Source organism: Alligator sinensis, unplaced genomic scaffold (assembly GCF_000455745.1).
Source record: "Alligator sinensis unplaced genomic scaffold, ASM45574v1 scaffold96_1, whole genome shotgun sequence".
Lineage (NCBI taxonomy): Eukaryota > Metazoa > Chordata > Crocodylia > Alligatoridae > Alligator > Alligator sinensis.
Window position 1 is genome coordinate 1,177,787 of NW_005842402.1, and position 25,167 is coordinate 1,202,953.

Below are 25,167 nucleotides of genomic sequence, written 5' to 3' on the forward strand. Positions count from 1 at the left end.
ACCCCTCTTTCCCAATATCTGGGGCAGTATGGAGATGCTTCAGACTTGAAGCTACTCTGTCTTACAGCAGCTTGTAACCCATTATCCCAGTTTGACCAAATCCGTTCTCTGAAGATGGCAAAAAGGTAAAGGAAAGCAAAAAGAAAAAGAAGGCCTTGCTTCATGGACGGTTGTCAGATGGTGATTGCTGTTGGTTGTTCAGATAAAAGTGAGATGGCGCTGTCTTTATGCAGAGATAGTGTCCCCCTTCAGTACCTTAGTGGACAATCTGGAAGACTGGATCAGGACATGAGGACTGATTCTTTCCAGGTCCCACATAAGATGGAAGTTCCCTTCTTCCCAGACACCAGGAACAAATGTGAGTCAGCAGGTATTCACACCCAGGCCCATCTAAGACAGTGGTTGGCATCTCTTTAAGGCCGCAGGCTGGATTTACTTAGTTTGGGTTAAAGGCAGGCAGACGGGCAGGACCTGCTTCTGTCACTGCTTTTGCCAGTGGTGGCATTGGCATAGCACCCACTACCATTACTTTTCCTCACGGAGAAAACTGTCATGCTGGTGCTTTTCCCCACAGCAGCTGGGGAAAGTGACTGCTGCCAGAGCTCCCCTCCACTGAATGCTGCTGTAGCCCCATGTCCACAGGCTGAATCAAATGTCTCTGCAGGCCAGATCCAGCCTGTAGGTCATAAATTGCCAACCCCTAATCTAGGACATGCAGTTATGCCTGAGTATTGTTTGTTGAAGTTTAATGCACTATAACAATTTATAGACTATGATGCGGAGCCAGCATTGAATGGGAACAAATAACAGAACAAACACAGAGTAAACAAATTGATGAACAAGTCCCTTTTGAAATGTCTCTCTGTATTTTATATTCTTTTATGAAAGATTATCCTGATTCAGTTTCTATTCATTGCTATGTTCATAGCGATGGATATGCAGAGAACTGGAAGATCTGTCCCCAGATTTCCCAAATTTCTTTCTTTCCTCTGGTCCTGAGCACACAGAATCTAATATAACTGCACACTTTAATTGGTTTATGCATGTGTTGTGGGAGACCATCAAGCTTTCTCTGTTTCATTAATATTATTCATAATATTATATTTTATTCAAAATGTTATTAATAAGTTTATTCATGGTATGAGTAACACACTAGTGTTCAGAGACCCCAGTCTGAGTTGAGGCTGCCTTGTGGTCAGTGGTATGTAAGTATAGTTCAGATACCTCTTCCGAAGGAAGCAAAAGCTCAGTGGATCTATAACTATGAAGATTCTCTACCCTAAATGTGAAAGTTGAATAAAGCAGCACTGGGTCTCCTCCATCTTTGAGGTTTTATTAATCCTACACAGTGGGCTTGCTGTCACTCCACTTTATCCGCAGAGAACCCTGTATGCTATATTTATGAGGAGTCAAGAGGATGAAATCAAGGGATGAGTTCAGAACTTTCTCCACATGGTTGCTTCTCAAGGCTTTTTCATCCTCTTGAATGTACCCTGCATTCTGATCTGTTTTTTTCTCTTGACTACTTCCATAAGATGTTCCATGGTAGCTGTCCAAGATACATCCCTCTGGATATAAGGACCTGGCTTTCAGGTCCTACCTTCATTCTTCATTCAGATCCTATTTTCATTCATTCTACCTTCATTTCCATTTTCACAATAATATGCAGACTCCTGATATGCATGTTTTTGCTGCACTAATGTCTATGCAATCAAATAAAAGAGTCTTACCCCTGCCTGTGTGTTGTAATAACATTTATTAATATAAAATCCATGTGGATAAAGCAGAGTGCACAGAAGAGGAAGCTAGAGTTTGAAAACCATACACCATATTGCTTTCTTATTAGGAAGGTGTGTATATGTCTAAGTTTTGAACACTATCTTTCTATTTTTTCCCTCTGCTTAACTTTTCATTTTTGCTCCAGTCCAATTGGTTAAAGTACTGTAACCACCCAGTGATTTATGTATGTACTGTATTACTAAGGCAGGGGATTTAGTTTGGCTGTTCTACTTCTCATTTCTGTTGATGCATTTTGCTTATAGTCTGCTTTTTGCTTTACTATAAGAAAAGTGAAGAGCCCTGTATTTGGGCAATGAAGTCATTGTTGTTGTTTAGTCTGTACTGAGATAGCACCTGTTGAGGTAGATTGAGTTGCTAATCAGGCCCCATTGTGTATAGCACTGTAACAATCCATAACAGAAATATGTAACCTTACAACCTACATATAATACAAGTGAGAACAGGTAGAGACCCCAGGCAGGCTGGAATACTATGAAACACATGTAATGCTGGCCACCACACTGCAAAAGACCCTGGAATGAAGGGATCACTATGCTCTTGAGATTTACCCTTGCACCTTAGGATTTAAGGACTGTACTGTTGGTGACCTTGATATCTGCAAACTTATTCTGGTTGAGCTGAGTATGGCTAGATTTAGCTTTGGATCAGTAATCAGTTGAAAGATATGGTGTTAAGTGAATGAGGTGTCTCTCCTTTTATGGAAGGAACACAATACTTTTACCACACTGCTAACCTGCTGGTTCAGACTGCATAACAGGAAACAGGAATTAGAATTTGGTCTGCATGACCATCTCATGCAAAGAACTTTGGAAAGCTGACTTTCATGGGTTGACTCAATTTATACTGAGCTTCCAATGTATATACATCCCCTTTAGCTTGTGCCAGCACTGCATGCCTTCACCCAAGTCATATCATTTGAAGGTGGGTAGGCTTTCCAATGGCTCTTGAGCTACCTGTGATGCAATGCAGTGTGGGTCTTGGAAATAGCTTATTATAGGAGGCTAATGGCATGATGAGGGAGTTGTGGGGGCTCAGGATCATCTTCCCACAATGTCATTCCCTCAGTCTCGCTGTCTCTCGATAATTTCTAGAGTGTTTTTTTGAAAGCCTCAAATCCCTCACATTTTTTCTTCCCACCATCAGCATGAATACTGCAAAGGCATTCACTATGATTAAGTCTTATCTTGCTAGCAGGCCTCACAAATCATTTGCATTTGCACCATTAGGTGTTTGGATGCTGGAGAAATGTGAATATAGCAAGGAGACAAGAGTTGAATGAATGGAAGCTGCAGCAAACTTCCAGCAGTAGTGGGCCTATAGAGGCACACAAAGTGTCTATGAATATTGTTCATTAAAGAAAGTTGTTACTTAATAATTATGTTTTTATTTGGGTAACAAAATAAATGGGTAATGTGATTCTGTGTGAAGATCAAGGAATCAGGAGGGAAGAGGCAAAGAAAGTACAAGGTGTTTTAAAGTACAGTGCCTGTGTAGGCTTGCATCAAGGTTGATGCACATGAATTTGCAGTTTTCTTTTTCTTCTTTTGTTTCTCAGTTGTTCAGTCACTGGTAGTATTGAATGAACTTAGAGCACGGTAGTGTGTGGCTTTTTGGAGGTGATGGTTATGCAAACGTGAAAGTTGGTTGAAGAGATGTGGTGTGCTGGACTCAACAGTTATCTTGTGCAACATTTCCATCTGCTGCTCCACTAACTTCATAATCTCATGCACGTGTTTGTACACATTCCTCCCTTCCAGCCTCTCTTTAAACTTTTTGCTTTCTACTCTTGGTCTCCAGCTGCCTTCGCATTCCATTATTTCTTGGCTGTGTCATTGCATTTCAGTAGCTCCATGAATACATCCTCCCTGAACCATCTCTTGTACTTCCTTATCAGGATCAGCCTTGTCCCTTATGTCAGAGGGGCACCTTTTGAGGACATTCCAGTCAAAGATGCTGATAAAAAAGATACAGAGATTATAAGATTTAAAGTGGTAGCACAAAGGAAAAGGTATGTATAAAAAATCCTTTGTGCTATAAAGTTGTAATGATAAAAGTTGTTGGGATGGACTGCTTGCAGGGTTGTTCACTATGTGGCAATTTAATGACTACTGAGGAGGTAGGTAATTTTACTGAGGCAATAAAATTACCCTGTAATTTCCTCCTGGGCCAGGATGAAGGCACATTAGGGAATCTCTGTAAGGACAGCACCATTACAGGCTGCTGTAGTTTTACCTGATACCTCACTGCTGAGGTGGCTGGGCCCAAAGAAAGCAGTTGCTGCAGGTGGCCAAAGTAGTATGGGAGAATGTCCTATGGTGATGGAAGAAACAGGCAGTTATACCCAGGCATTTCAAAGATAAAGTGTTTTTACTTGACCACTTTCTTGAGATCGTCTCAGAGGGTCAAAAGTTCACTTGTATGATTATGAACAAAATTCGGGGTAAGGATGCCTGGGCTGCAGCCCAGCCATGGTGGGCAGAATCAGTCTGGAAGCCTGGAGATTAAGGCATCACATTTATTTCCCTTGCTCTCCCTCTTTGTTTGCTTCAACAAGTTGCATGAGTGAAATATCTGGGCCTAGGATCTTTGTGGATAGACCAATTCTATATGCCATCTTTTCCAGGAAAAAACACCAGGCCAACTGTCTACCACTGTGGCAGGTCCACAAATCCCACCTAGATCAACTGCACACACCGGCACTGTGGTCTACCTAAAACTACTACTGGACCACTGCAAGAGCGTAGGCAGCAACCGCATGTACACAAAACACTGACTGGACAGTCATTACTGCACAGTCATTGAGTACTTGTATAAGTACCAGAGTTATTGGTACTTATACAAGTTATTGGTACTAACTGTTGTATAAGTACCAGAGTTACTGTGCAGTAAAAGCTGAATAGCCTTTTTGCGATGCTGACTGCACAGTAGTTCCTTACTACTGCGAAGTAGTGTCACATCATTACTGCACAGTCAGCACCTCATGTAGACATGACCACTATGTAGCTGAGGGCTCAAATCTCTAAAACTTTATGGTTAACCATCCTGCAGACCTCCATTAAATAAACTGGGACTGGCTGCCCCAGCATTTTTGTTGTTTTGTGCACGCAGGAAGTCGAATCGTTTTCAAAACAGCTAGAGCAGAATACTGGGGAAAGAAGACCATGCACTTGGGGTGGGGGGGGAGGCAGTGCTTACCTAAGCTGCCCTCTCCTCCTTTGCTGCTCTCTATCCACTCGGAGTGGCTCTGGCTTTGATTGTCCTGTTTGGAATAGTAGCTACCTGTCCAGGGAGTTTGTTTTAGTGCCTCCAGCCTTCTTATCTAAGGGTTATCCTTCTCCTTGCTGTAGGATGCAGATATTCCCTCCTTGGGGTCCTATGAGGAGTCCCCAGTTGCATCCAGAATGGCAGCTTGGTCTCTACTAAGAATTGCATGAAGTGCCTTTCAGAAGGGGCAGGTCATGGAGGCAAGTCCAAATCAAGATCACCCTCTGCTGGATCCTTTGCACCTCTCTCAACCCATTCCTAACCAGTGATCTGTGTATCTCCTGCTTTTGTCTCATATATATCTTAATTATATACTGTGGTTCCTTTGGTTTCCACAGATCTGGGATTGCACAACACCCTTTTCTCACAGACTTCTTCCTTACTCCAGATAGGAGCATGAAGTTTCCGTGCACATTTCTGTTTGTGGGAAGCCATACCATTTTGCTAGCATGGTTGGCAGGAAAAGAGGATTTTCTAAAACAAAGAGAGGTGGAACTTTTTTGGTGGGTAGAAGGACATATCATTTTGAATAACTAATCCCACATTAGATACTGGGTGAATTGTTAATTACTAGCGGGAGAGTTTCCTAAAATTGTCAGTGTAAACACAGTCTAGAAGACCATCTTTCTCAATCTTTTCCTGTTTTATTAGGTACTCAAGTACAATTGTACTTTAGATAAGTAAAAGAAATCTTGAGAGGCATATTAAAAAAACCTCAGCTGGGCAATGCCTTTAGCATATTGTTGATCCTTTTTCAATAATAACAATATCTGCTTTTTCATGAACAGATGGTTAATTTGCTATAAGACTACCCAGAAATACTGAATATATTTTTAAAGTTACAGAGAAAAAGATACTTGGGTCATGCCTTGCCCCCTTCCCTCCCCAGGGCCAGACCACACGTCCCTTTCTCCTGGCAGGGCCAGGCCATGCCCCCTTCCTTCGCACTGGGGCTGGGCCATGCCCCCTTCCCCTGTTGCCAGGGCTGGGCCATCCCCCTTTCCTCTCCATAGGCTGGTTGGAGCTCCTTTCCTCTGCGGGGCTGAGTTCGGGCTAGCCTGTCCTCTCTTGCCACAACCTCTATGCAGCCAGATGGTGCCTGCTGTGCCTGCATTAAATTGGGAGCACTGGCTGAATCTGGCCCATTGACAGACTGGGCACTGGCAATCCATCCCACTAGTCAAAAGTTTGGACACCAGTGGGTTAGGCAGTGGATTTATATAGGATGGCTTGGTTAGATATGACCCAGCCTCAGGCAGGTGGTTGGACTAGATGATCTCTGAATTTCCCTTCTAGCCCTACCTTTCTACGATTCTAGGATTCTGTGATTCTAAGTATATCCACAGAGTACCTGCACACAACTTTATATGTGCCAAGTAGACATCATAATCTGAAAATCATGCCACAAAAATCTGTTATAATCTGTTTTGCTCTTAAATTAATTTTCCCTCCTTCAATTTTTCTCTTCTCTTTTTGTTCTCACTCAGTCTGAGTGAGTCTCTTCTTTGACCTCACACTTTCTTTCATCTTCCATACACTATTTTACGACTCTTTTGCTATGCTGAATATATCTCCAATATATGCCTCTTTTTCTCTCCTTTCACTTGAGTTTAAGATTATCAGAGGAAGGAGGAAAGTTCAGTTTGTTCATTTTTATACCATTCCTAATTATTTTGTTACAAATTCAGTTTCTATGACTTTTAGTATGTATTAGCTGTAGGTGATTTAACATACCAAAAATATGATAAATTGTTTTTTATGGAATATAAGAAGCCTGGAAATAAAAGGATAGCATGTGTACATAACAGAAAAGCTTATGCCCAAATTCCAGCTGGGCATAATCACCTTATTTTAATTGCCTTTGTTGCATTTTTCATGATTTTCACCTATAACATCATGTTACTGATGCAGTTAAACAGCTGCTGTAATTCATTAGAGGTTGATGTGTGCCCCGGGTATAGTTTATTATAAGTAGAACAGAATAAAATGTAACATATAAACACAAATTTTTTTATTAAAATGTTCGTATCCTGACTAAAAATGACATTAGCATTTGCAGAAAAAAAAGGCTGGAGAAAAAAAATAGTTTCTTCACAATCCTCAAAAAATGTATGTTTGTTATCTCATTTATTTATTTATTTTTGTAATGAGAAATTGTCATACAGTTTTCATCTTTAATTTTTAAAGAACTGCAGGGCATACTGAAGAAGTCAGAGCTGAAAAGTTCCTTATGTCTGAAGAGGTTCTGAGTTCTGTGATGGGCAAGAGGGAAAAATGGGTAATTAAGCAGAGCTATATTACTGTCTCCAGTACTTTGTGGGTGGATCTACATGAGACACTAAGGCGCAGTGGCAACAAGTTACTGTGCCGTAACTCATTGGTACCGCGCAGTAGTGTTCCTGGGCACTAACCATGCAGTGCTGCTACTGTGCAATAGTAACAAGCTACTGCACAGCAGCTCATTGCTATAGCACAGTTGCATCAGGAAAAAGTCATGTGGCGATATTACTGTGCAGTAATGCCAGTTACTGCACAGTCATTTAATACTTGCATAAGTGAGTACTAAATGACTGTGCAGTAGCAACTGCACAGTCCACCACATGTGTAGATGTGGCCACTGTTTTAAGAAAGTTTCCAGTGCCTTTCCTGTAGTAAAAGTGGGAAGCTGACCCTCTCAAGATTCAGCTCCTTATTCATCTTTGAGTTTGGACTCCTGCCTTAGGAAGACTTATTTTCTCATTATATAAAAAAACACTGCCAAACTTATTATCTTGATGAGATGTTGGCTCTGCATCTTGTATTAATGGATCATCAATACAGAAAAAAAAATTTAAACCACCAGCCTCTTACATTTTCAAAATATAATGCATTAATTTTATTACTTTAAACTTCCGTTTCTCTGGATTCATCAGGTTCCTGTAACTCATAGGTACCCAGTTAGGAAGCTAATACATTTTAATTGCTCCATTATACTGTTGTGTCTTCAGCATTCACATTCAGTCACCAGTCACTGTTTCTTCAAGAGCTGGTTCCAAACTGTAACTCTGTGTTTTGGTACACCCTCTCCTAATTCTGCACCTCCTGGCTCAAATTGAAATCTGCATTGGGCTCAAACTGGAATTCTGAACCTGAGTTATTGTAGGTCCACTGATAGTTGCTTCTGGTTTTTATGTTATCAACTTTAGTTTAGCACTGTTCTCATTTGCTATGAGAACTACCCTCAAAAGGCTGTAAGCAAATAGGGCCAATGCATAGGGCTATTGTGTATGGTAGACTTAGCAATTGTGTTCTGATCCTTGAGGTTCATGGTCTACAAACTTAAATCTTTTAGCAAACAAAACTGGCTTTGGTTTTGGACACGGTTGTTTTCTCCTCTTGCTGGAGAAGGACAGTCTAAATGTCTTGGCTGCCTGTGGGACAGAAATTCACTGTGCAAGGGAAGGGCACCCCATCTAAGAAAGATCAAGACTGTTGATAGCTCTGTCCTATGTTAGAGATTGTGCAGAGTTGGGATATATTAAAATTTGCTGTAGCGCTGCATAGGAGACAAGGAATGCTTCAGAAGGAGCATTCTGAATCAATACATTCTCAGTACATTCCTTCCTGGACAGACCCATTTAGTTGTCAGGCTAAATTGGTGCTTGGCAGAAGCAGAGGATGTGAGTTGTCATTGTTCTCCACTACTGCTACCTCTAATAATAGATTCTCCATCACTAGTAGCCATGAATCCCAGTATATGCTGGAGGAATCTTTGTGGATATACTAAGTAATGCTGAAGCTGCACTAAAAGTATGAGCTTGTATTAAACTGAGAGACAAAGGGCCAAATTTATATGCTTCCAGTAAACCTAAATGGGCTGTAGGCGGATTTTAGACACACAGCTCACAAAAAGTAATCCAAATTGGCTTGACTCCAGTGGTTGAAGAACTTCTTAGGCACTTAAAAATCAAAAGTGCCTCTATTTTGCTCCTACAAAGGGATTCCTGTCATAGTAATGGTGGTGCCCAGTGGTGTAACTTAGGGAGGGGTGACCAGGGCAGCTGTCCCAGCCCAACTTGGGGGAAAAGAGCAGGTGTAAAAAAAAATGACTGCTGCTATAGCCACATGATCACAGAGGCAGTATAGCAGCAACCAGGAGTTGCCACTGCCTGCATGTGGCAGCTGCCCTGGGCACCTGGCTGTGTTGTTATGCTTCTGGTTGTGCCCACATTTTGCACAATAGCATAGCAGCTAGAGCACTCACTCAAGAAGTGGGAGACCCAGATTCATTATCCTCCTTTGCCTGAGAGGATGTTTTAGCTTATAATTAAGTGGCCCAGCAGGCAGTTCTAGAAGCCAGAGTTTTCCAGGATCATATCTTCTTTCTAAGCACATCTCCTGCTCTAGAGGAGTGGGTATAGAGAACATATCTTAGAAGCTGTTAATATTCTGTCTATTCCATCCAAGGGTTCACCAGGCACAGAAAATCCCTGGGTGTAGAGTAGTTCAAAGCAAATAGAGCACAAAGCAGGATCTGACCCATTTTTCATTATTCTATAGTCAGTGTTATCTACTCAGGCGGCATAAATGACTATGAGTGACTCTGGTGACCCATCCTTCTTGGAGTATAGCAAACAGTCCAAGCAAACCATTTGCAAACAACCCAGCAGGTTAAAATTAGTCAATCAAATGATTTAGTCAATACTTGTGAATATATGATACACCCACAGACATTAGGACTGCTTTGCACATTTGAACAAAAAAAAGGGCTAAACCTATGAGAGAACTTATTTCCATCAAATTATTCCACCAGCTCTAGTTTTAACATTTATTTTTATTTTTTTTCCTTACTGAAAAGGAACCAGTTTTGGGAACTGCTGGTTTCTGATTCCCTCTTTGGTTTTAGTCACTTAAGTTAGTCTAGACTACCATCCTGGGGTATCATTGAGGGTCATACAACTTTTCTTGTGCAAACTTGAAGCCAGTATGTTTGGATACCAGCACTGGTGTAGCCACATGAACCCAACTATGACTGTGCATAAGGATAGTGTCACTGCAGCTATATTGCTGTACAACTGTGTAAACCAGACTAAAGCTAACTCCGATATGTGTATGCAAGCTACAGTCATACTTCTGGATTGTAGTCTAAACTCTGAATGAAATCCTGACACCACTCAGGGTAATAGCAAAGCTTTCATTGACTTAAGTGATACCAGATATTGTCATCTGCCTCATTTTTCCCCATTTGAAAAATGAGGTATGGTGCTTACCTTTAGGACTGTTGTAAGGATTCTGTATTTGCTGTTTGTGAAATGTTCTTATATGAAAAATGCAGTCAACTATAGTAGCTATATTATTTTGCCTTGCATGGAATTTCTGTTATGTCTCCAGCTCAATATCTATGAAAGTGCTGTTTTAAAAAATGAGGCTGAGTTAGATACATCTGAAGTGACATTTTCAATGTAATTCTTTTTTTATATAGCAGTCATTGAAAAGAAGAGGGAGCAAAGACTTGCAGAAATCAGAAAAAAAGTCACAACAGACACCCACAGAGGTATGGTGAATGATACCTCAACTTATGCCTTCCTTGAATCTAAGTCAATTAAGATGACTTGAGTACCTGGCCCTATAGTGTTTGTGGTGGTATATTTTATTATATCATATTGCTGAAAGGTGTATGGGAAACTTGGGCCCAAATCTGCAGTTTTAACATTAATTCAGTCCTATAGTGAAAGCCATACAAATTGGGCCTGTCCATGGTGCCTCATGGTCTCAGGGGTCCAGGTTGTAGAATCAGGGTGAAAAACAAAACTCCCATTAAGTAAATGAGCATTTTACCTAGTTCAGGATTTTTGTGTGCTGCTTTGAGCGTTTTTGGGTCGCAAGTAGCTTTAATTTTATTTATTCAGCTTTTGGATATAGAATTTTAAAATGTATAATCTCACTCTTCAATTTCCACCCCTTATTTTACTAAAAAATCTCATTCTTTCATACCAGACTTTCACACATATTTAGGGATATTCATATCAAAGAAAGTAGATATATATTTTTAAATATAATCTCACTCCTTAGGAGTAGAACAGTATTAACAATAGTAATCTTTTAGCATCTGAAATTTTGATCACTTTTATTGTTAAACTTAAAAATTTTATTTGACTTCTTAATGTAAAAGTCATTTGTGATGTCAGATTATTATTTCTTTACTGACATCAAGTGAATGCTAAATCTTTCATTTCTTTTCATAAGGAGGACAATGAAGATCTGAAATGCCAGTTGCAGTTTGTCAAAGAAGAAGCTGCCTTGATGAGGAAAAAAATGGCTAAAATTGATAAGGAGAAAGACAGATTTGAACATGAACTGCAAAAATATAGATCATTTTATGGGGATCTAGACAGCCCCTTACCAAAAGGAGAAGCAGGTGGACCCCCAACCACCAGAGAAGCAGAACTCAAACTTCGATTGAGACTAGTAGAGGAAGAAGCCAACATCCTTGGAAGAAAAATAGTGGAACTAGAAGTAGAAAACAGAGGACTGAAAGCAGAGCTTGATGATTTAAGGGGAGATGATTTCTCAGGGACAGCAAACCCGCTCATGGGGGAGCAGAGTGAATCCCTCTCAGAGTTACGGCAGCATTTGCAGCTAGTTGAAGATGAAACAGAATTGCTGCGAAGAAACTTGGCTGACCTGGAGGAGCACAACAAACGCGTCACAGCTGAGCTAAACAAGTACAAGTATAAGTCTGGTGCCCATGAGAGTTCAAGGCATCACGATAATGCCAAGACAGAAGCACTGCAGGAAGAGCTAAAAGCTGCCCGGATGCAAATCAATGAGCTTAGTGGCAAAGTCATGCAACTTCAGTATGAGAACAGGGTATTAATGTCCAACATGCAACGCTATGATTTGGCCTCTCACCTTGGGATCCGAGGCAGCCCCAGAGACAGTGATGCTGAAAGTGATGCGGGAAAAAAAGAAAGCGATGATGATTCCCGCCCTCCTCACCGAAAGAGGGAAGGGCCCATTGGGGGAGAAAGTGACTCTGAGGAGGTACGCAACATCCGGTGCCTGACTCCTACAAGGTCTTTTTATCCAACCCCAACAGGGTGGCAGAAAAACTTCACTGATCGGCAGCAGATGAAGGACATCCGCTCAGAAGCTGAGCGACTAGGAAAGACAATAGATCGTCTGATTTCTGACACAAGTACCATTATAACAGAGGCAAGAATTTATGTGGCCAATGGAGATCTGTTCGGACTGGTGGATGAAGAAGATGATGGCAGCAGAATACGGGAGCATGAGCTTCTTTATCGGATCAATGCACAGATGAAGGCATTTAGGAAAGAACTCCAGACTTTCATCGACAGACTAGAAGTTCCAAAGTCATCAGATGACCGAAGTTCAGACGAACCTTTGTCAGTGAGTCAGGTAGACTTTTACTTATTATGGCCTACAGGTAAAAAGGGACTGCCAAACAATTTCAACCCAAAATTTCACCTATGGCACCTTAAATTTACGATAGTATTATGGGCAAAGTCTCTTGTTTCTAAATATCTGTGGTTTAATTTTAAATCTCCCAGTCCACCACAAGGGACCTCACTCTACAAATGGAGTCATTTGGGCTACTCATGTGAGTAATGGCTATTTTATGTGATTGTAGGATTGGTTTTACATTAAAAAAATATAACTGAAGATACTATTGCTGTAGAAGGGCGTGTTTACATATGCAATTAATGTGAATCAGTGAACTCCTGAATTTATTGCTCTCAAGATTATTGGTCGTGGGTGTGCCATTTGAATGTGCTCCTGGGAGTAATAAATTCTAGGGCAATAAACTGTGGAGTTTACTGCCATTTGAATGCATGCCCAGAAGTACAACACACTGAGCTGGGATGGAGCAACCTCAGGTGGCAGGGAACCCAAGGGGTCAGCCTGCCAGCTCAGAGATGCTCCCCCCTGGCTCAATGTGTTGTGGAAGGGCTGGCGGGGGCATGAGGGTACTTTAATGTAGCCAGCAGACAGCTCCCACCAGCTAGCCTGCTAGCTAGCAGGCAACCTCCGCACTGAAGCACACTCATGTCCCAGCTACCCAGGGCAGCATCTACATGCGCCCTGTGGTGGAGCTTTTTAGTAAATTAGTTTACTCCAGCCTAATAAGGGTATATATGTAGGTGCCAAGATGTTTACTAAGCAGTTAATTAGTCAACTGTGCAGTAAAGATGCACCCAGAAACAGCAAATTTGTCTCCTTTGGCAATTTTTTTTGGCTTGTACAAGCACTTGCCAGAGTTGCACCATCATCACTAGTAAGGACATGGAGCAAATATTCTTTTGTGTTAGAGGACAGTATTTAATAATAGTGCCATTTGTCTAATGAAAGATATCACATCTGCCCAGAGAACCTTGCCTGCTGATGATAAGAAAAACATCCATTTTAGTATCAGCTCCTACTGAAAAACAGGAAGAAACCGTCAAGAAAAGAAGCAAATGGAGACATTACCAGGGGAGAAAAGTTTATTGCCACAATTATAAGAGTGTATATCAAACAACAGGGATTAATTAACATGAAAAATTACTTTCCAGATGCACAGAAGGGTATTGTAGGAGATGAACAGAGATGTTTTGATAATAGCTTAGCCCATTAGTTCATCAAGTGTAATTTGCATCTATTAATGGCCAATTCCTACTCAACAATAGAAGAACAAAACCAGTGCAACCAAAATCCTGCATATTACATACAGGGTGCATCTACACATGCAAGAGCTGTTGGGTGAGTTTATAGCAAATCTTATCCCACATCCTCACATGTGTAGACACCTGCCTGTGGTGGGTTTGCATTGCAGTAATTGACTCTAGAGTAAACCCACCCCAGGTGGGCATCTACACATGTGGGGTGAGAAAGCAGATTTGTTGCTCCTGGCAGCAGTTTGGTCCTGCCCTCTCTGGCCCTGTACCAGCCCCTGAAGCAGCCAGGGGGAGCTCTAGGCTCCCCTTGGGTACTAGCCCAGGGGCTGGCAGGGAACATGGGGCCAGGAGACTGCTATCTCCTGGTGGGGGTTGGGAGATTGCTCCCTGTACTTGGGAGCTGCCTGCTGTCAGGGTGCCAGGTGCCAGGTGGGGACAATGTCCTTCTGCCCCAGCAGCAGGGAGCTCCTGGCCCCTGATTGGGGTCAGGAGGCTTGGAAAGAGCTGTAGCGGGGTCCACTGCTAGCTGCCTTACTGGCAGATCAGGGCAGGGGGCTGGGATCTACACCCACAGCTCTTCCCAAGCCCCACACCTCAATCACCCAGTCAGGACACAGGGCTGGGACCTGTCCCTGACCAATATAGTTCTCAGCCAGCTCTGGGCTGCATGGGCGGTCCCTGGCTAGCTCCAGGCTGCACATCCAGACTTTTCCATGCAACCTGGGGCTGGCCAGGAACTGTTCTGGTCAGGAGCAGGTCCCAGCCAGGCTGGGAGATTGTTCCCAGCCCCCACTCCGTGATTGCAGTTGCAGAGTGGGGGCTGGGAACTCCCTGCTTCTAGGGCAGGAGGACCTTGTCCCCACCCTGGCTCCAGTGGCGGAGCCTGCCCTGGTAGTAGGCAGCTCCTGGAGGCAGGGAGAAATCTCCCACCCCCTATTGCCTGGCTGACCAGAAGCATGTTTGCTCCCAATCAGCCATCCATATATGCCGTACTGCGCATGAACTAATCGCAAGTAAATTTGCTACTTGTATTTACAGGTAGTAAATTTACTCATGATCAGAGCAAATTACTGTGCTGTAAGAGTCTGAATGTGTAGATGGTGATGCTTACTGCACAGTAATTTGCTCTAATCATGAGTAAAGCATCTCGTGTAGATGTGCCCACAGTATTGTTCCATACAGAATCTGGGGAGGAAATTCCTTGGTGATCCTCATGATTATCATCTTATGACCTGATGAATAAAATCTAACTACTTTTATCTTAGCATGCATGCATCTTATCATACAAATGTTGCGCCCAGTGAGTTTAAAGCTCTAAGTGCCCTGCATGAGATCAAAAGAAAAAAGCATAGCATGTTTATGGCCTGATCTAGCAAATGGTCTGTGCTCATAGAGTTCCTATAACCTTAAAGGATGACTGCTGCATAGAGCTTTTGAAGGACTAGCCTCATGCAGTATAAAATTACTGAGAATTTTCTCTAAAATAACAAATGTGGCTGTTTAAATTTAGCCATTTTGGAACTTGCCCTTGCAAATGGGTTGCATGTAGAAGGCAAATGGGACATTGATGCAAAGTGCATTCACAGGTTTAGGATCAGATTCAGTGCTTACTGTTAAAACATTAGACTTGCTGTTTCATAAATTAACTGTTCTCTTTCTCTCTGTATTTACTTTCCCAGATGTTCCAGCCTATCATTTTACTTATTCTCATCCTTGTATTATTTTCATCTCTTTCTTACACAACAATATTTAAACTTGTCTTCCTCTTTACACTATTTTTTGTACTGTAAACCTTTCATCATTTACTGTTCATTGTAGTATTATTTTCAGTTTGTTTATTTTGTTCACCCTCCAAGATCAGAGATATAGTTTCTGTAATAGCCACTGCTGTAAAAACACTGAAGACTACTTGTTTGCAGAAAAACCAAACCAAACCAAACCAAACCAAACCAAACCAAACCAAAAAAGCAAAACCAAACCAAAAAAAGCCACCCAACTGAATAAGAATTCTTCTCACCAAGATATTCCAGGTAAGCTAGTAGAAAGTAGATTTTTTTTCTGGTTTTATATTTTGGAATAAAAATGTTATTGAGAAATTAAACCAATATATCTAATCTTTATTAGATCTTATGGAAATAGAAGCAAAACCGAATTGCTAGGGTCACTTTACATTTTCCCCTAAAAAATTTGGTTCATAAACACAAATGAGCATCTAAGCTAACCTTAATATGTATTCTGTGATTGTACTACACTGCTTTTGTGCAGGTTGTATAGTTTTGCAACTATAGGACAGTGGAGTTTCACAGCACTCTGTAATACGTGTTTGATACGCAAATACTGCTAGCACTAGTAGGAACAGTGATTCTCCGCCAAGGTTCTGTGGCACCCCAGAGTGCCTTGAGACCCTTTCAAGGGTGCTACATGGTGCCACACAGTGTTAGTGCTGTCAGGTGTGCAGACATGATTCACAAGATAAACCCAGAGTTTTCGAATAGGAATCTATAATATTAAAACATTCTGACCTGTTGTGGTCTCTCTTGAGTTTTTTGCAACCGAAGAATTGCTCTATTATTTTTCTGTAGTTGAAAAAAGAGTGAAAACTAAGAACTGGCATTTTGCAAAGGGGACCTTGAATCTATCGAGGGATGCCTTGAGTCTAAAAAAATTGAGAACCACTGTCCATGTCTACATGAGATGCTGACTGCACGGTCGTTACTGCGCAGTTGTTTTGTACTTGTTTATACAAATACAAAATGACTGCTCAGTAACCCCAGTTACTGCTCTGTAGCACCAATGAACACCTTTTTGTGACACTACTGCGCAGTAGCCTAATGCTACTGTGCAGTAGCGTTGTGTCACGGTTGTTGCCACATGACACTACTGCACAGTAGTAGCAGGCTACTGCGCAGTCAGTCTCTCATGTAGATACAGCCACTGAGTAGGAATTTTGCATTTAGTCTATCACACTTGTATGGACCTGAGAAGAGAGAAACACTTTTGGCACCCATTAAAACTACTCAAGGTAGTGGGTGCCCAGCTTTTTTCAGGAACAGCCTTTTTATGTGATATTTGTACCCTGTTACTGTGGTGGTATTGTGGAGCCATGGGGTGAGTTAAAATTAGGATGATGCAAAATAATACAATTTTTTTAAAAACTTGGCTAAATCAGTAGTGGGTCTGTGGAAGGTTCCTCTGCCCTATGCCAGTGATTCTCTAGTGAACGCCCATCAGCCTTATCCTGTTGTGCCTTTTCTCTTGGTCATTGACCCTTGCCCTTTGCTGCTTACCTTTTCTGCAAACTTGCTGCTGGCTCACTTCACTGTGGCTTGACTTTTCAATATGACATACTTTCCCAGTTCTAGGATTAAGGATAAAATCAGGAACTGGTGGCCAGTGGAACTGAGTCACAAGAGGAGGACATACCAAAGTATGAAAGAACTTTCCTGCAAGAGCCCTTATCATACACATGTACAACAATAACAAAGTATAACAAAGCCCATTTCAATCAAAACTCCTAACCTAATCTAATCTAGAAATGTACTCTTAATTATGGAGATACTTTTTGCCATTGCTTTTTAAGGTTGTGGACACACTTAGATTATTTAAATACAATTCAAACCACAAGTTTCCAGACCTACAAGCCAATTTAGAGTCATTTAAACCTCCTAGAACATATAAAAATATACCTGGATAATTTGGTATTATTTTGAGCCACTTCTATGTGAACCAGTTCAGTATTATGTGCAGATGCCAAACTTCCCATGACCGGTGTCTGGTCAGTACTCTGAGTATCCCACACTGCAATGCTCTTCAGAACCCTCCTTTGCCCCCCTAAAGCCTAATTCCCTGCAAGGCAACTGGTTGATCTAGAAATAGTTGCCCTTGATTCTGGGCAACAATAACAGTTAATGGGCCAGTTCATATTGACTAAACATGGAATGGACAGTCATTCTGTGGTATTAAATGCTCATTGTGCAGTGGCTCACTTTTTCTCACTAGCAATTGATTGCTGTTACCATTAAAGATGCACCCACTCACCTTCCCTCACTGTGTGTCTGTGGAGGTGAATCAAAATTAAGTGTCTTCCTAGGGAAAGTCATTTTAAAGGTGCAGCATGAGACAGAGATCTTGGGTAGCTCCTGGAATACCCAATCACCCTTGAAATGTAGAAGTAAGGGTCCAGAAGGCCCTACCCAGTCCAGCCAATTGGGGTCTTCCTTCTGTACAAAGGAAATCCTGGGGAAACCCCAGGCGCTGGCCACTGTGAGGCATGCTGGGGTGGGTACTCACTTCCACCCCCTGGGGCAGTTTGACAGTACTGCAATGTCTGCAAGGTGACCATTTTACTTGAAACCCCTGGTAGTGTACATATGGCCATCTCTGAACTATGACAGTTGTAAACTGGTCCCCAGTCAGTGACATTCTTGCAATAGTTCAAGTTGTTATGTGTGTTCCCATCCTAAGTTATTGAGAGGTCTGTAGATTCTCTGGAATGTGCACCAGGGAAGGATATAGTTGCATGGACAACTCAGGTTCTTTGGCCCAAGAAAATATTTTATCAAGGGTTGCTGGTTCTGGAGATGCTCTTCTTCTCTACCCCCAGTTGAGGAAAACATCATTTTCAAACGGACAGTCACTTAGGACTTGGAATATTTTATTTTTTATTTTGGCCTAGGAATATCATTCTAAAGGGTCCCCTTGCTTTTTCTCTGTTAACTTTCTGAGAAACATTTTTTCTCATGTTTGCAGTTACAAAAACCTATCCAGGCTGAACCTTGTGCAAAAGGAATTTAGCACAAAGGGCTTTCTTTTTGTTTTAAATTTCATATTTTGCATTAGGGGAAATCATCTGTCTGTTTTAAGTATTACTGACTTAATCCCATAAACAAATTCCAATTTAAATTTGAATCGGTCTCTGAAATTCTGAGCAACTGGACTATTGTAACGTATGGCTACCTACATCTCTTATTTAACAAGGATGTCAGACAGGTATAGAGGGCCTGATTCTAAACTCTTCTTAGATGTCATTGGTGTGAAAGCAAAATCTGGTTTAGGAAATCATTACCTTAACTATGAATTTTCTTGATTGGTGTATATTTCATGTTCCTGTTAAGTTTTATATCACAGTACTCCAAAATACTATATATCCTAGTAAACAATGTGCCAGGGTTTCTATACTATTATTATGCTTACAAAAAACCCCCAATGTATTAGTGTCCTTACTACCAAAGTTAAGTTCACACAGTTCCATTGAATGTGCTTCAGAAGTGATTTGGAAATGATTTGCTCCTTTAGAATTCAGGAATAGTGAGGGATCTAATGATACCTTGAAATTGCAAACCACTGAATCAAGGGATGGGAATGCTCTCCATATCCAGAGAATTTATGGCTCCATCAATTTCTCTTGATGCTTTCCCTGGCTTGCCAGTATTGTGCCAATTTTGTTTTGAACTGAGATTAGATCATTTAATGCTCTAACTCAATTAGGGACTAGGAAACAAATGTATGTTCAGATTCTGTAAAGTACTGCTTTATGCCAGCTAAGGACCTGGCCTATAGAACTGAATATCATCAACATAACATATGGTAATCCAAATCATCTAACGATCTTTCCAGAGGCCGTGTGTGTGTGCGTGCACGCGCGCGCGCGCGCGCGTGTGTGTGTGTGTGTGTGTGTAACAAAGGGGATGATGAGGTGGAACTCTGAAGGACTTTGCACATAGAAGTCTTTAAGAAGAACAAGCAGATGTCCGTTGCATGTTTCTGCCCCCGCTCCCCCCAGGAAGAATGAATGGTACACTGATCTTGTATACTCCATGTGTCAGCAGATAAGTTTATAGCTCCCCTCCCCCCCCATTACTTACTTCACTATCAAAGCTAATGTCCAACCAAAGAAGTGCAGTCTCCATGTCATGCCCAAGTCTAATTCTAGACTGGAGGGAGACCAAGAAGCTAGAAGTTTAGGTTAGATATTAGGAAAGTCTTAGATTTCATAGACATTAGCGATGGAAGCATTTCTCACTAGTAGGGTAGTAAAGTACTAGAACAGGTTATCTGGAGAGGTTGTGGAGTCTCCATCTTTAGAGGTTTTTAACAGCTGGGTAGACAAAGTCTCTGTTGGGATGATCTAGTTGGGGATGGTCCTGTATGAGTAAGGGGTTGGATTAGATGACCTCCTGAGGTCCCTTCCAGCGTTCATTTTCTATGATTCTGTGATTCTTCATTGCAACATTTTTAGGCCATTTTCTAACCTTACACAAATTTCCACCAGAGCAGATTCTGGATATATGTTTCTTTTAATACAACCAGGGCATATCTACACGTGTGCGTTTGCTGTGCAGTAACCAAAATTACTGCACAGTACTGGCTTGTGACTACATATGCATGCCCATACTACACAGTAAATATGGTGACTTATGCCTACTTGAGCGTAAATTTGATACCTGCATTATGCAAGTGTCAAAATTATGCCCGATTAGTTACTGCGCCATAACGCATGTGTAGATGCCTTACTGCGCAGTTACATTGTGTGTGTGGACTGACTTGGGACTAACTTCAGTCCCAAGTCAGTCCACATGCAGTGTTAATGCGCTTCAATGCCTGCTCTTGTAGATGCCGGTCTATTCCTGCTTACTGCGCAGTATTTTACTGTGAAGTAAATTTAAGCTGAAGTAAATGTACATGTAGACATGTCCCCAGAGAATCTTGATGAAGTCTGTTTTTGTTTAGGAGTCATATCTTTTAAGACCTTTGAATTATAAACAACCGTAATGTTTCCTAAATTCTTGCTACTAAGTTACTTAGGTGTATGAAAAAGAAGCGTTGCCTTGAAGAAGCATCTTCAGGAACAGGGATATATCTTTCATCTGAAAATATCTGTGCCCCCAGCTCTAGGTTACAGCTATAACAAGATAAGTGTCTGCTGACACATGTCACCAATGCTTCAGAATCAGAACTAGGAGAAAGCAGAAGCCATGATGCAGAAATACACCCAGCAGTTGGAAAATATAAAATTGCCAAAAGCATGACTGTCTGAACATGTGTTATAAAACAAGCTGAACTGTACATGAACTTCAGGAGTTGTTTACACAAATAAGCAGAGCCTTTAAATTTAGCACATCATTTCCTCTAATCACCAGAGAGAGGTATTAGCCTTGTTAGTATGAAGTCAGGAAGAAAGCTAGAGTGCACCTCATACTAACTGAATCAGAGGTGCATACGCTTTTGTGAGTCACAGTTTACTTCATTAGTTGTTTGGAAAAAACATGCACAGAGCAGGCTATCAAGTGGAATTAGCCATATAAATACAAAAAACAGGGAAGGAGGGAGAAAGAGGGAGAGAGGGCAATGCTGAGAGTCAGAGGAGGTTGGAGAGAACAATAAACCATGAAAACTATAGGGACATAAAAACGAATCCAGGTAATACAATAAGAATCTCCAGTCCCTATTATGACCATATTTAACACAATCCTGTCTGTAGATGATTTCTTGTTCTGCAATTTACTATTTAAGTCTATTTTTAAAATTCCATTGTTTAATAACAGCTTATCTGAAGTCAGCGGGAGAATGTCCAGGGGAGTTGAAGTGTTTTAACACAGTTTTTGTACATTTGTGGACTTGATGTCTGCTTAATGTCCATGCATCTGTCATGTAGGGATTACCCCATCTGTCCAATATAGACAGCAAGGAGGCACTGTGTATAGGTGATGGTGTATATCATGCTGGTAGAGGAGCAGGTGAATGAACCTTGAATGTTATATTCTGTGTTATTTGTTCCAATGATGATGTAGTCTGTGCTAATAAGGGGGCACAACTGACATCTGGGTCCACTGCAAGGCCTGGTGCCTTGGTGAGAATAGGAGTTAGATAGTCTGTGGCTGGAGACATGCTGTTTGAGGCTGGGGAGCTGCCTGTAAGCCAGGACAGGTTTTTCCCCCCATGGCTACCTCAAGATGATCGTCATTTTCCAGGAGGTGTTGGAAGTCATCAATGATGTGTCCATGGTGTTCAAGCTGGGGGCTGTAGGTGACAACCAGGGGAATTCTGTTATTCTTGTCATAGGGCTGGTATTGTACCAGGCTGGAGTAAGGGTTGAGTCTGCCTCTATTGATTTCCGTGACTACAGTTTTAGGATTGTATTGTAAGTGTAAGAATCCTTGCTCCAGATCCTTAAGGTTTATATTCTGACCAGGAGCAGGCACTGGAAGGCGGAAACTGTGCACTGCTACCACTGTCCTTGGTCAAGCCTGGCACTCCATGCAGCTGCTCCCCACAGCTCCCACCTAGAGCAGAACAGGAGCAGCTTTAGAACTCCTCTATGCTACTCTCAGGTCAGCCAGGGATAGTGGCAGCAATGTTGGTATGGGGGCAGATACCCCTCCCCTTCCGCTTTGTGAGCCTGCTCCATGCCTGGCACCCTGCTGTCTACTGGGGGCTCCAGCCAGACTTCATCCCCATTTAACGATGGTCTGTGGGGTGGATTGCCACAACACTACTTTACTAAATCCTAGATCCACCCATGGGTATGTCCAGCACACCTCCTGAGCAAGCCTAAACACGTTGTTGAAAAACAAGTCCTGCCCACTCATGCCATCTGCACACCAAATTCATCTGGTGAAAACACATAGACGATTATTGTTGATGGTAGCACCTCAGCTCTGGACCCCCGCTCCTTTGCAGCCTGTCAGAACCTGAGCCTGGGCATCTTCAGGAGGCATTGTCAGACTTTTCATATGGGCAGGCTTTGAGCAGGAGGAGTTATGTTTTTGGACACTGTTTGGGGACTTTGTTTATTACACACAGCTCTATTTTGAAGTTTTATCTGTTTTTACCAGTGGTGTGCAACCTTCTTGCCCTACAGGCCAGATGAGTGGTACGGGGCCAGTCCACAAGCTGGATCAGGCCCTGGGGCCCAGTACTACCCCCTTCTTGCCCCATACACTGGCATTGGACCCTGGGAGCTTGATGCTGCCCCCTTCCACCCCTACGTGCCAGGATTGGGATCCAGGAGCCTGGTACTCCTCCCTCTTGGCCCCTCTCCACCAGGATTGGGCCCTGGAGCCCAGTGTCACCCAGGCCATCTGTGTGCACAGGGATTGGGCACTCAATCCAGAATGCAGGGCTCAGGGCTCCCCATGAGTGTGGAAATTTGGCAGCATGGTAGTGGTGTCACCACCCTCCTGCTGCCAAATTTCTAGAGCTATGGGTAGTCCTGTGGGCCAGATTACATAGTGGCACAGGCCAGAACTTGGTTGATCATCTCTGATTTTTTTTACATTATATAACGCAAATTTATCTTAAGAGTATTTTTTTAATGTAAGCTGCCCTGAGCCTTTTATGGGGAAGGTGATATATCAGTCTAAAAGCTAAATGCCCACTCCATGCACCGGCAGGTCAACAGTTTACCAAAGAAAATCACTCAGAGCAGGTAGCAAGGCAGCTTAGACACACAAAGTTTAAGGAACAGGAAAAGCTTTTTGTATTCTCCTGACAAAGCTCACCCACATAAAGGTCAGGCATTATCTGCCAGCTAGTTTGACCTTGAAACCACACAGGGATAATTTCTGTTGAGTAGGAAACTGTCAGTTTAAAATAGTCACATTCTAAGCAAAACTGCCCTCTAAAAATAAAAGGTACAGGTCAAATTATGCCATTACTCAGACAAATATGCCAATTTGACTTCAGTGGCAGTTGCACATGCTGAGGGCAAGGGTGGCCTAGAAACCAGCTCCTTCTCAACCCAATAAATAGTCTTTCCAATCTTTGAACTCCTGGACAGGCTCTACAGCAAGTAAAATACCTTATACAGTTCTCTCTACAGTGCCAGGAACACCTGGAGCAATGCCTGTTGAAGGTGTCCAAAAGATACCCACTGATTTTGGTGGGCTTTGGATCTGGTCTCCTACCAAGTAGCATAACTTTCCTCATAGGCCTGATCCTGAAGCCTTTACTCAGTTTTCATTCCAGCCTTGCTGGTACTGAAATGAATGTGAAGATTGCCTGAGTGACAACATTAATTTAGGCTTTGTCCTGGTCAGTGTTTAATGTTTTATTCCACATTCAAAACAAAGTGTAATAGCATTGAATAAATACATTAACATTAAAGTTAATGTTTAAAGAAAGCACCAGAGTAAAAAGTAGTAAGGTCATATTCTTCCCTCATTCATCATAATGCAACCTTGTTGAATTCATTGAGGCAATAGTGTTGTAAGAGCAGTTTTTTACCTCAAACCAATTCGAGGTACAGGTCTTCTCTAAGTTACCAGGACACAGGGCATTTGTACACGCCACGGTAGTATATTTCAGTTTAATTCTCCCTAAATTGAAGCAGTGGGTCTTTAAAAACACCGCTTCAATTTAGGGCAAAGCAAACTCCCGTGATGTGTACACAAGGGTCGGGCCTGACCCTTACCTGCCTCTCGGGGGGGGGCCAGAGGCGGGGGCTGGTGCTTCCTTCCATGGCAGCAGTGCAGGCAGCACCTGCCCACAAGCACCTGGCCCAAGCGGACCCTGGCACTCTGGTGAAGTGCCCGAAGACTGGAAGAAGACCAATGTGGTGCCTATCTTCAAGAAAGGGAGGAAAGTGGATCTCGCAAACTACAGGCCCATCAGCCTGACCTCTATCCTGGGGAAGATCTTAGAAAAGTTTATTAAAGAGGCCATCCTTAATGGACTGACCGATGCCAACATCCTGAGGGATAGTCAGCACGGGTTTGTAGCGGGTAGATCTTGCTTGACCAATCTCATTTCCTTTTATGACCAGGTGACCTATCACCTGGACAAGGGAGAAGAGACTGATGTCATATATCTTGACTTCAAAAAAGCCTTCGATTTGGTATCCTATGATCACCTCTTGGCGAAACTGGCCAATTGTGGCCTTGGGCCCACCACAATCTGCTGGCTGGGAAATTGCTCCATGGTTGGACCCAGAGGGTGATAATTGACGGAAGTCAATTGTCATGGTGCCCTGTGACCAGTGGGGTCCCCAAAGGCTCTGTCTTTAGACCCATATTGTTTAACATCTTCATTAATGATGTGGACACTGGAGTCAGAAACGGACTGGCCAAGTTCGCCGATGACACCAAACTTTGGCGCAAAGCATCCACACCTGAAGACAGGAGGGTGATCCAGGTTGACCTGGACAGGCTCAGGAAATGGGTGGACGAGAACCTGATGGTGTTTAACACTGAAAAATGCAAGGTTCTCCACCTTGGGAGGAAAATCCTGCAGCATCCTTATAGACTCGGCAGTGCTACGCTGGCTAGCACTACAGAAGAAAGAGACTTGGAGGTCATCATTGACCACAAGATGAACATGAGCCTTCAATGTGATGCTGCGGCTAGTAAAGCAACCAAAACGCTGGTTTGCATCCATAGATGCTTCTCAAGCAAATCCTGGGACGTCATTCTCCCCTTGTACTCGGCCTTAGTGAGGCCGCAGCTGGAGT

General features: G+C 42.4%; 1 protein-coding gene across 2 annotated transcripts in view; it reads left to right on the forward strand.

Moving 5' to 3' along the window:
• The window catches only part of SOGA3 (SOGA family member 3), a 52,887-nt gene that overhangs the window by 23,401 nt on the left and 4,319 nt on the right, over positions 1-25,167 (forward strand). The window contains exons 3-5 of one of the 2 annotated variants that reach the window (XM_025211359.1): positions 10,526-10,597; positions 11,290-12,465; positions 15,401-15,751. In XM_025211359.1, the coding sequence (XP_025067144.1) occupies positions 10,526-10,597; positions 11,290-12,465; positions 15,401-15,511 (1,359 nt within the window). In that variant the 3' untranslated portion in view covers positions 15,512-15,751. The remainder of the gene's footprint in view (positions 1-10,525; positions 10,598-11,289; positions 12,466-15,400; positions 15,752-25,167) is intronic. The other variant, XM_025211358.1, reaches the window with a different exon arrangement.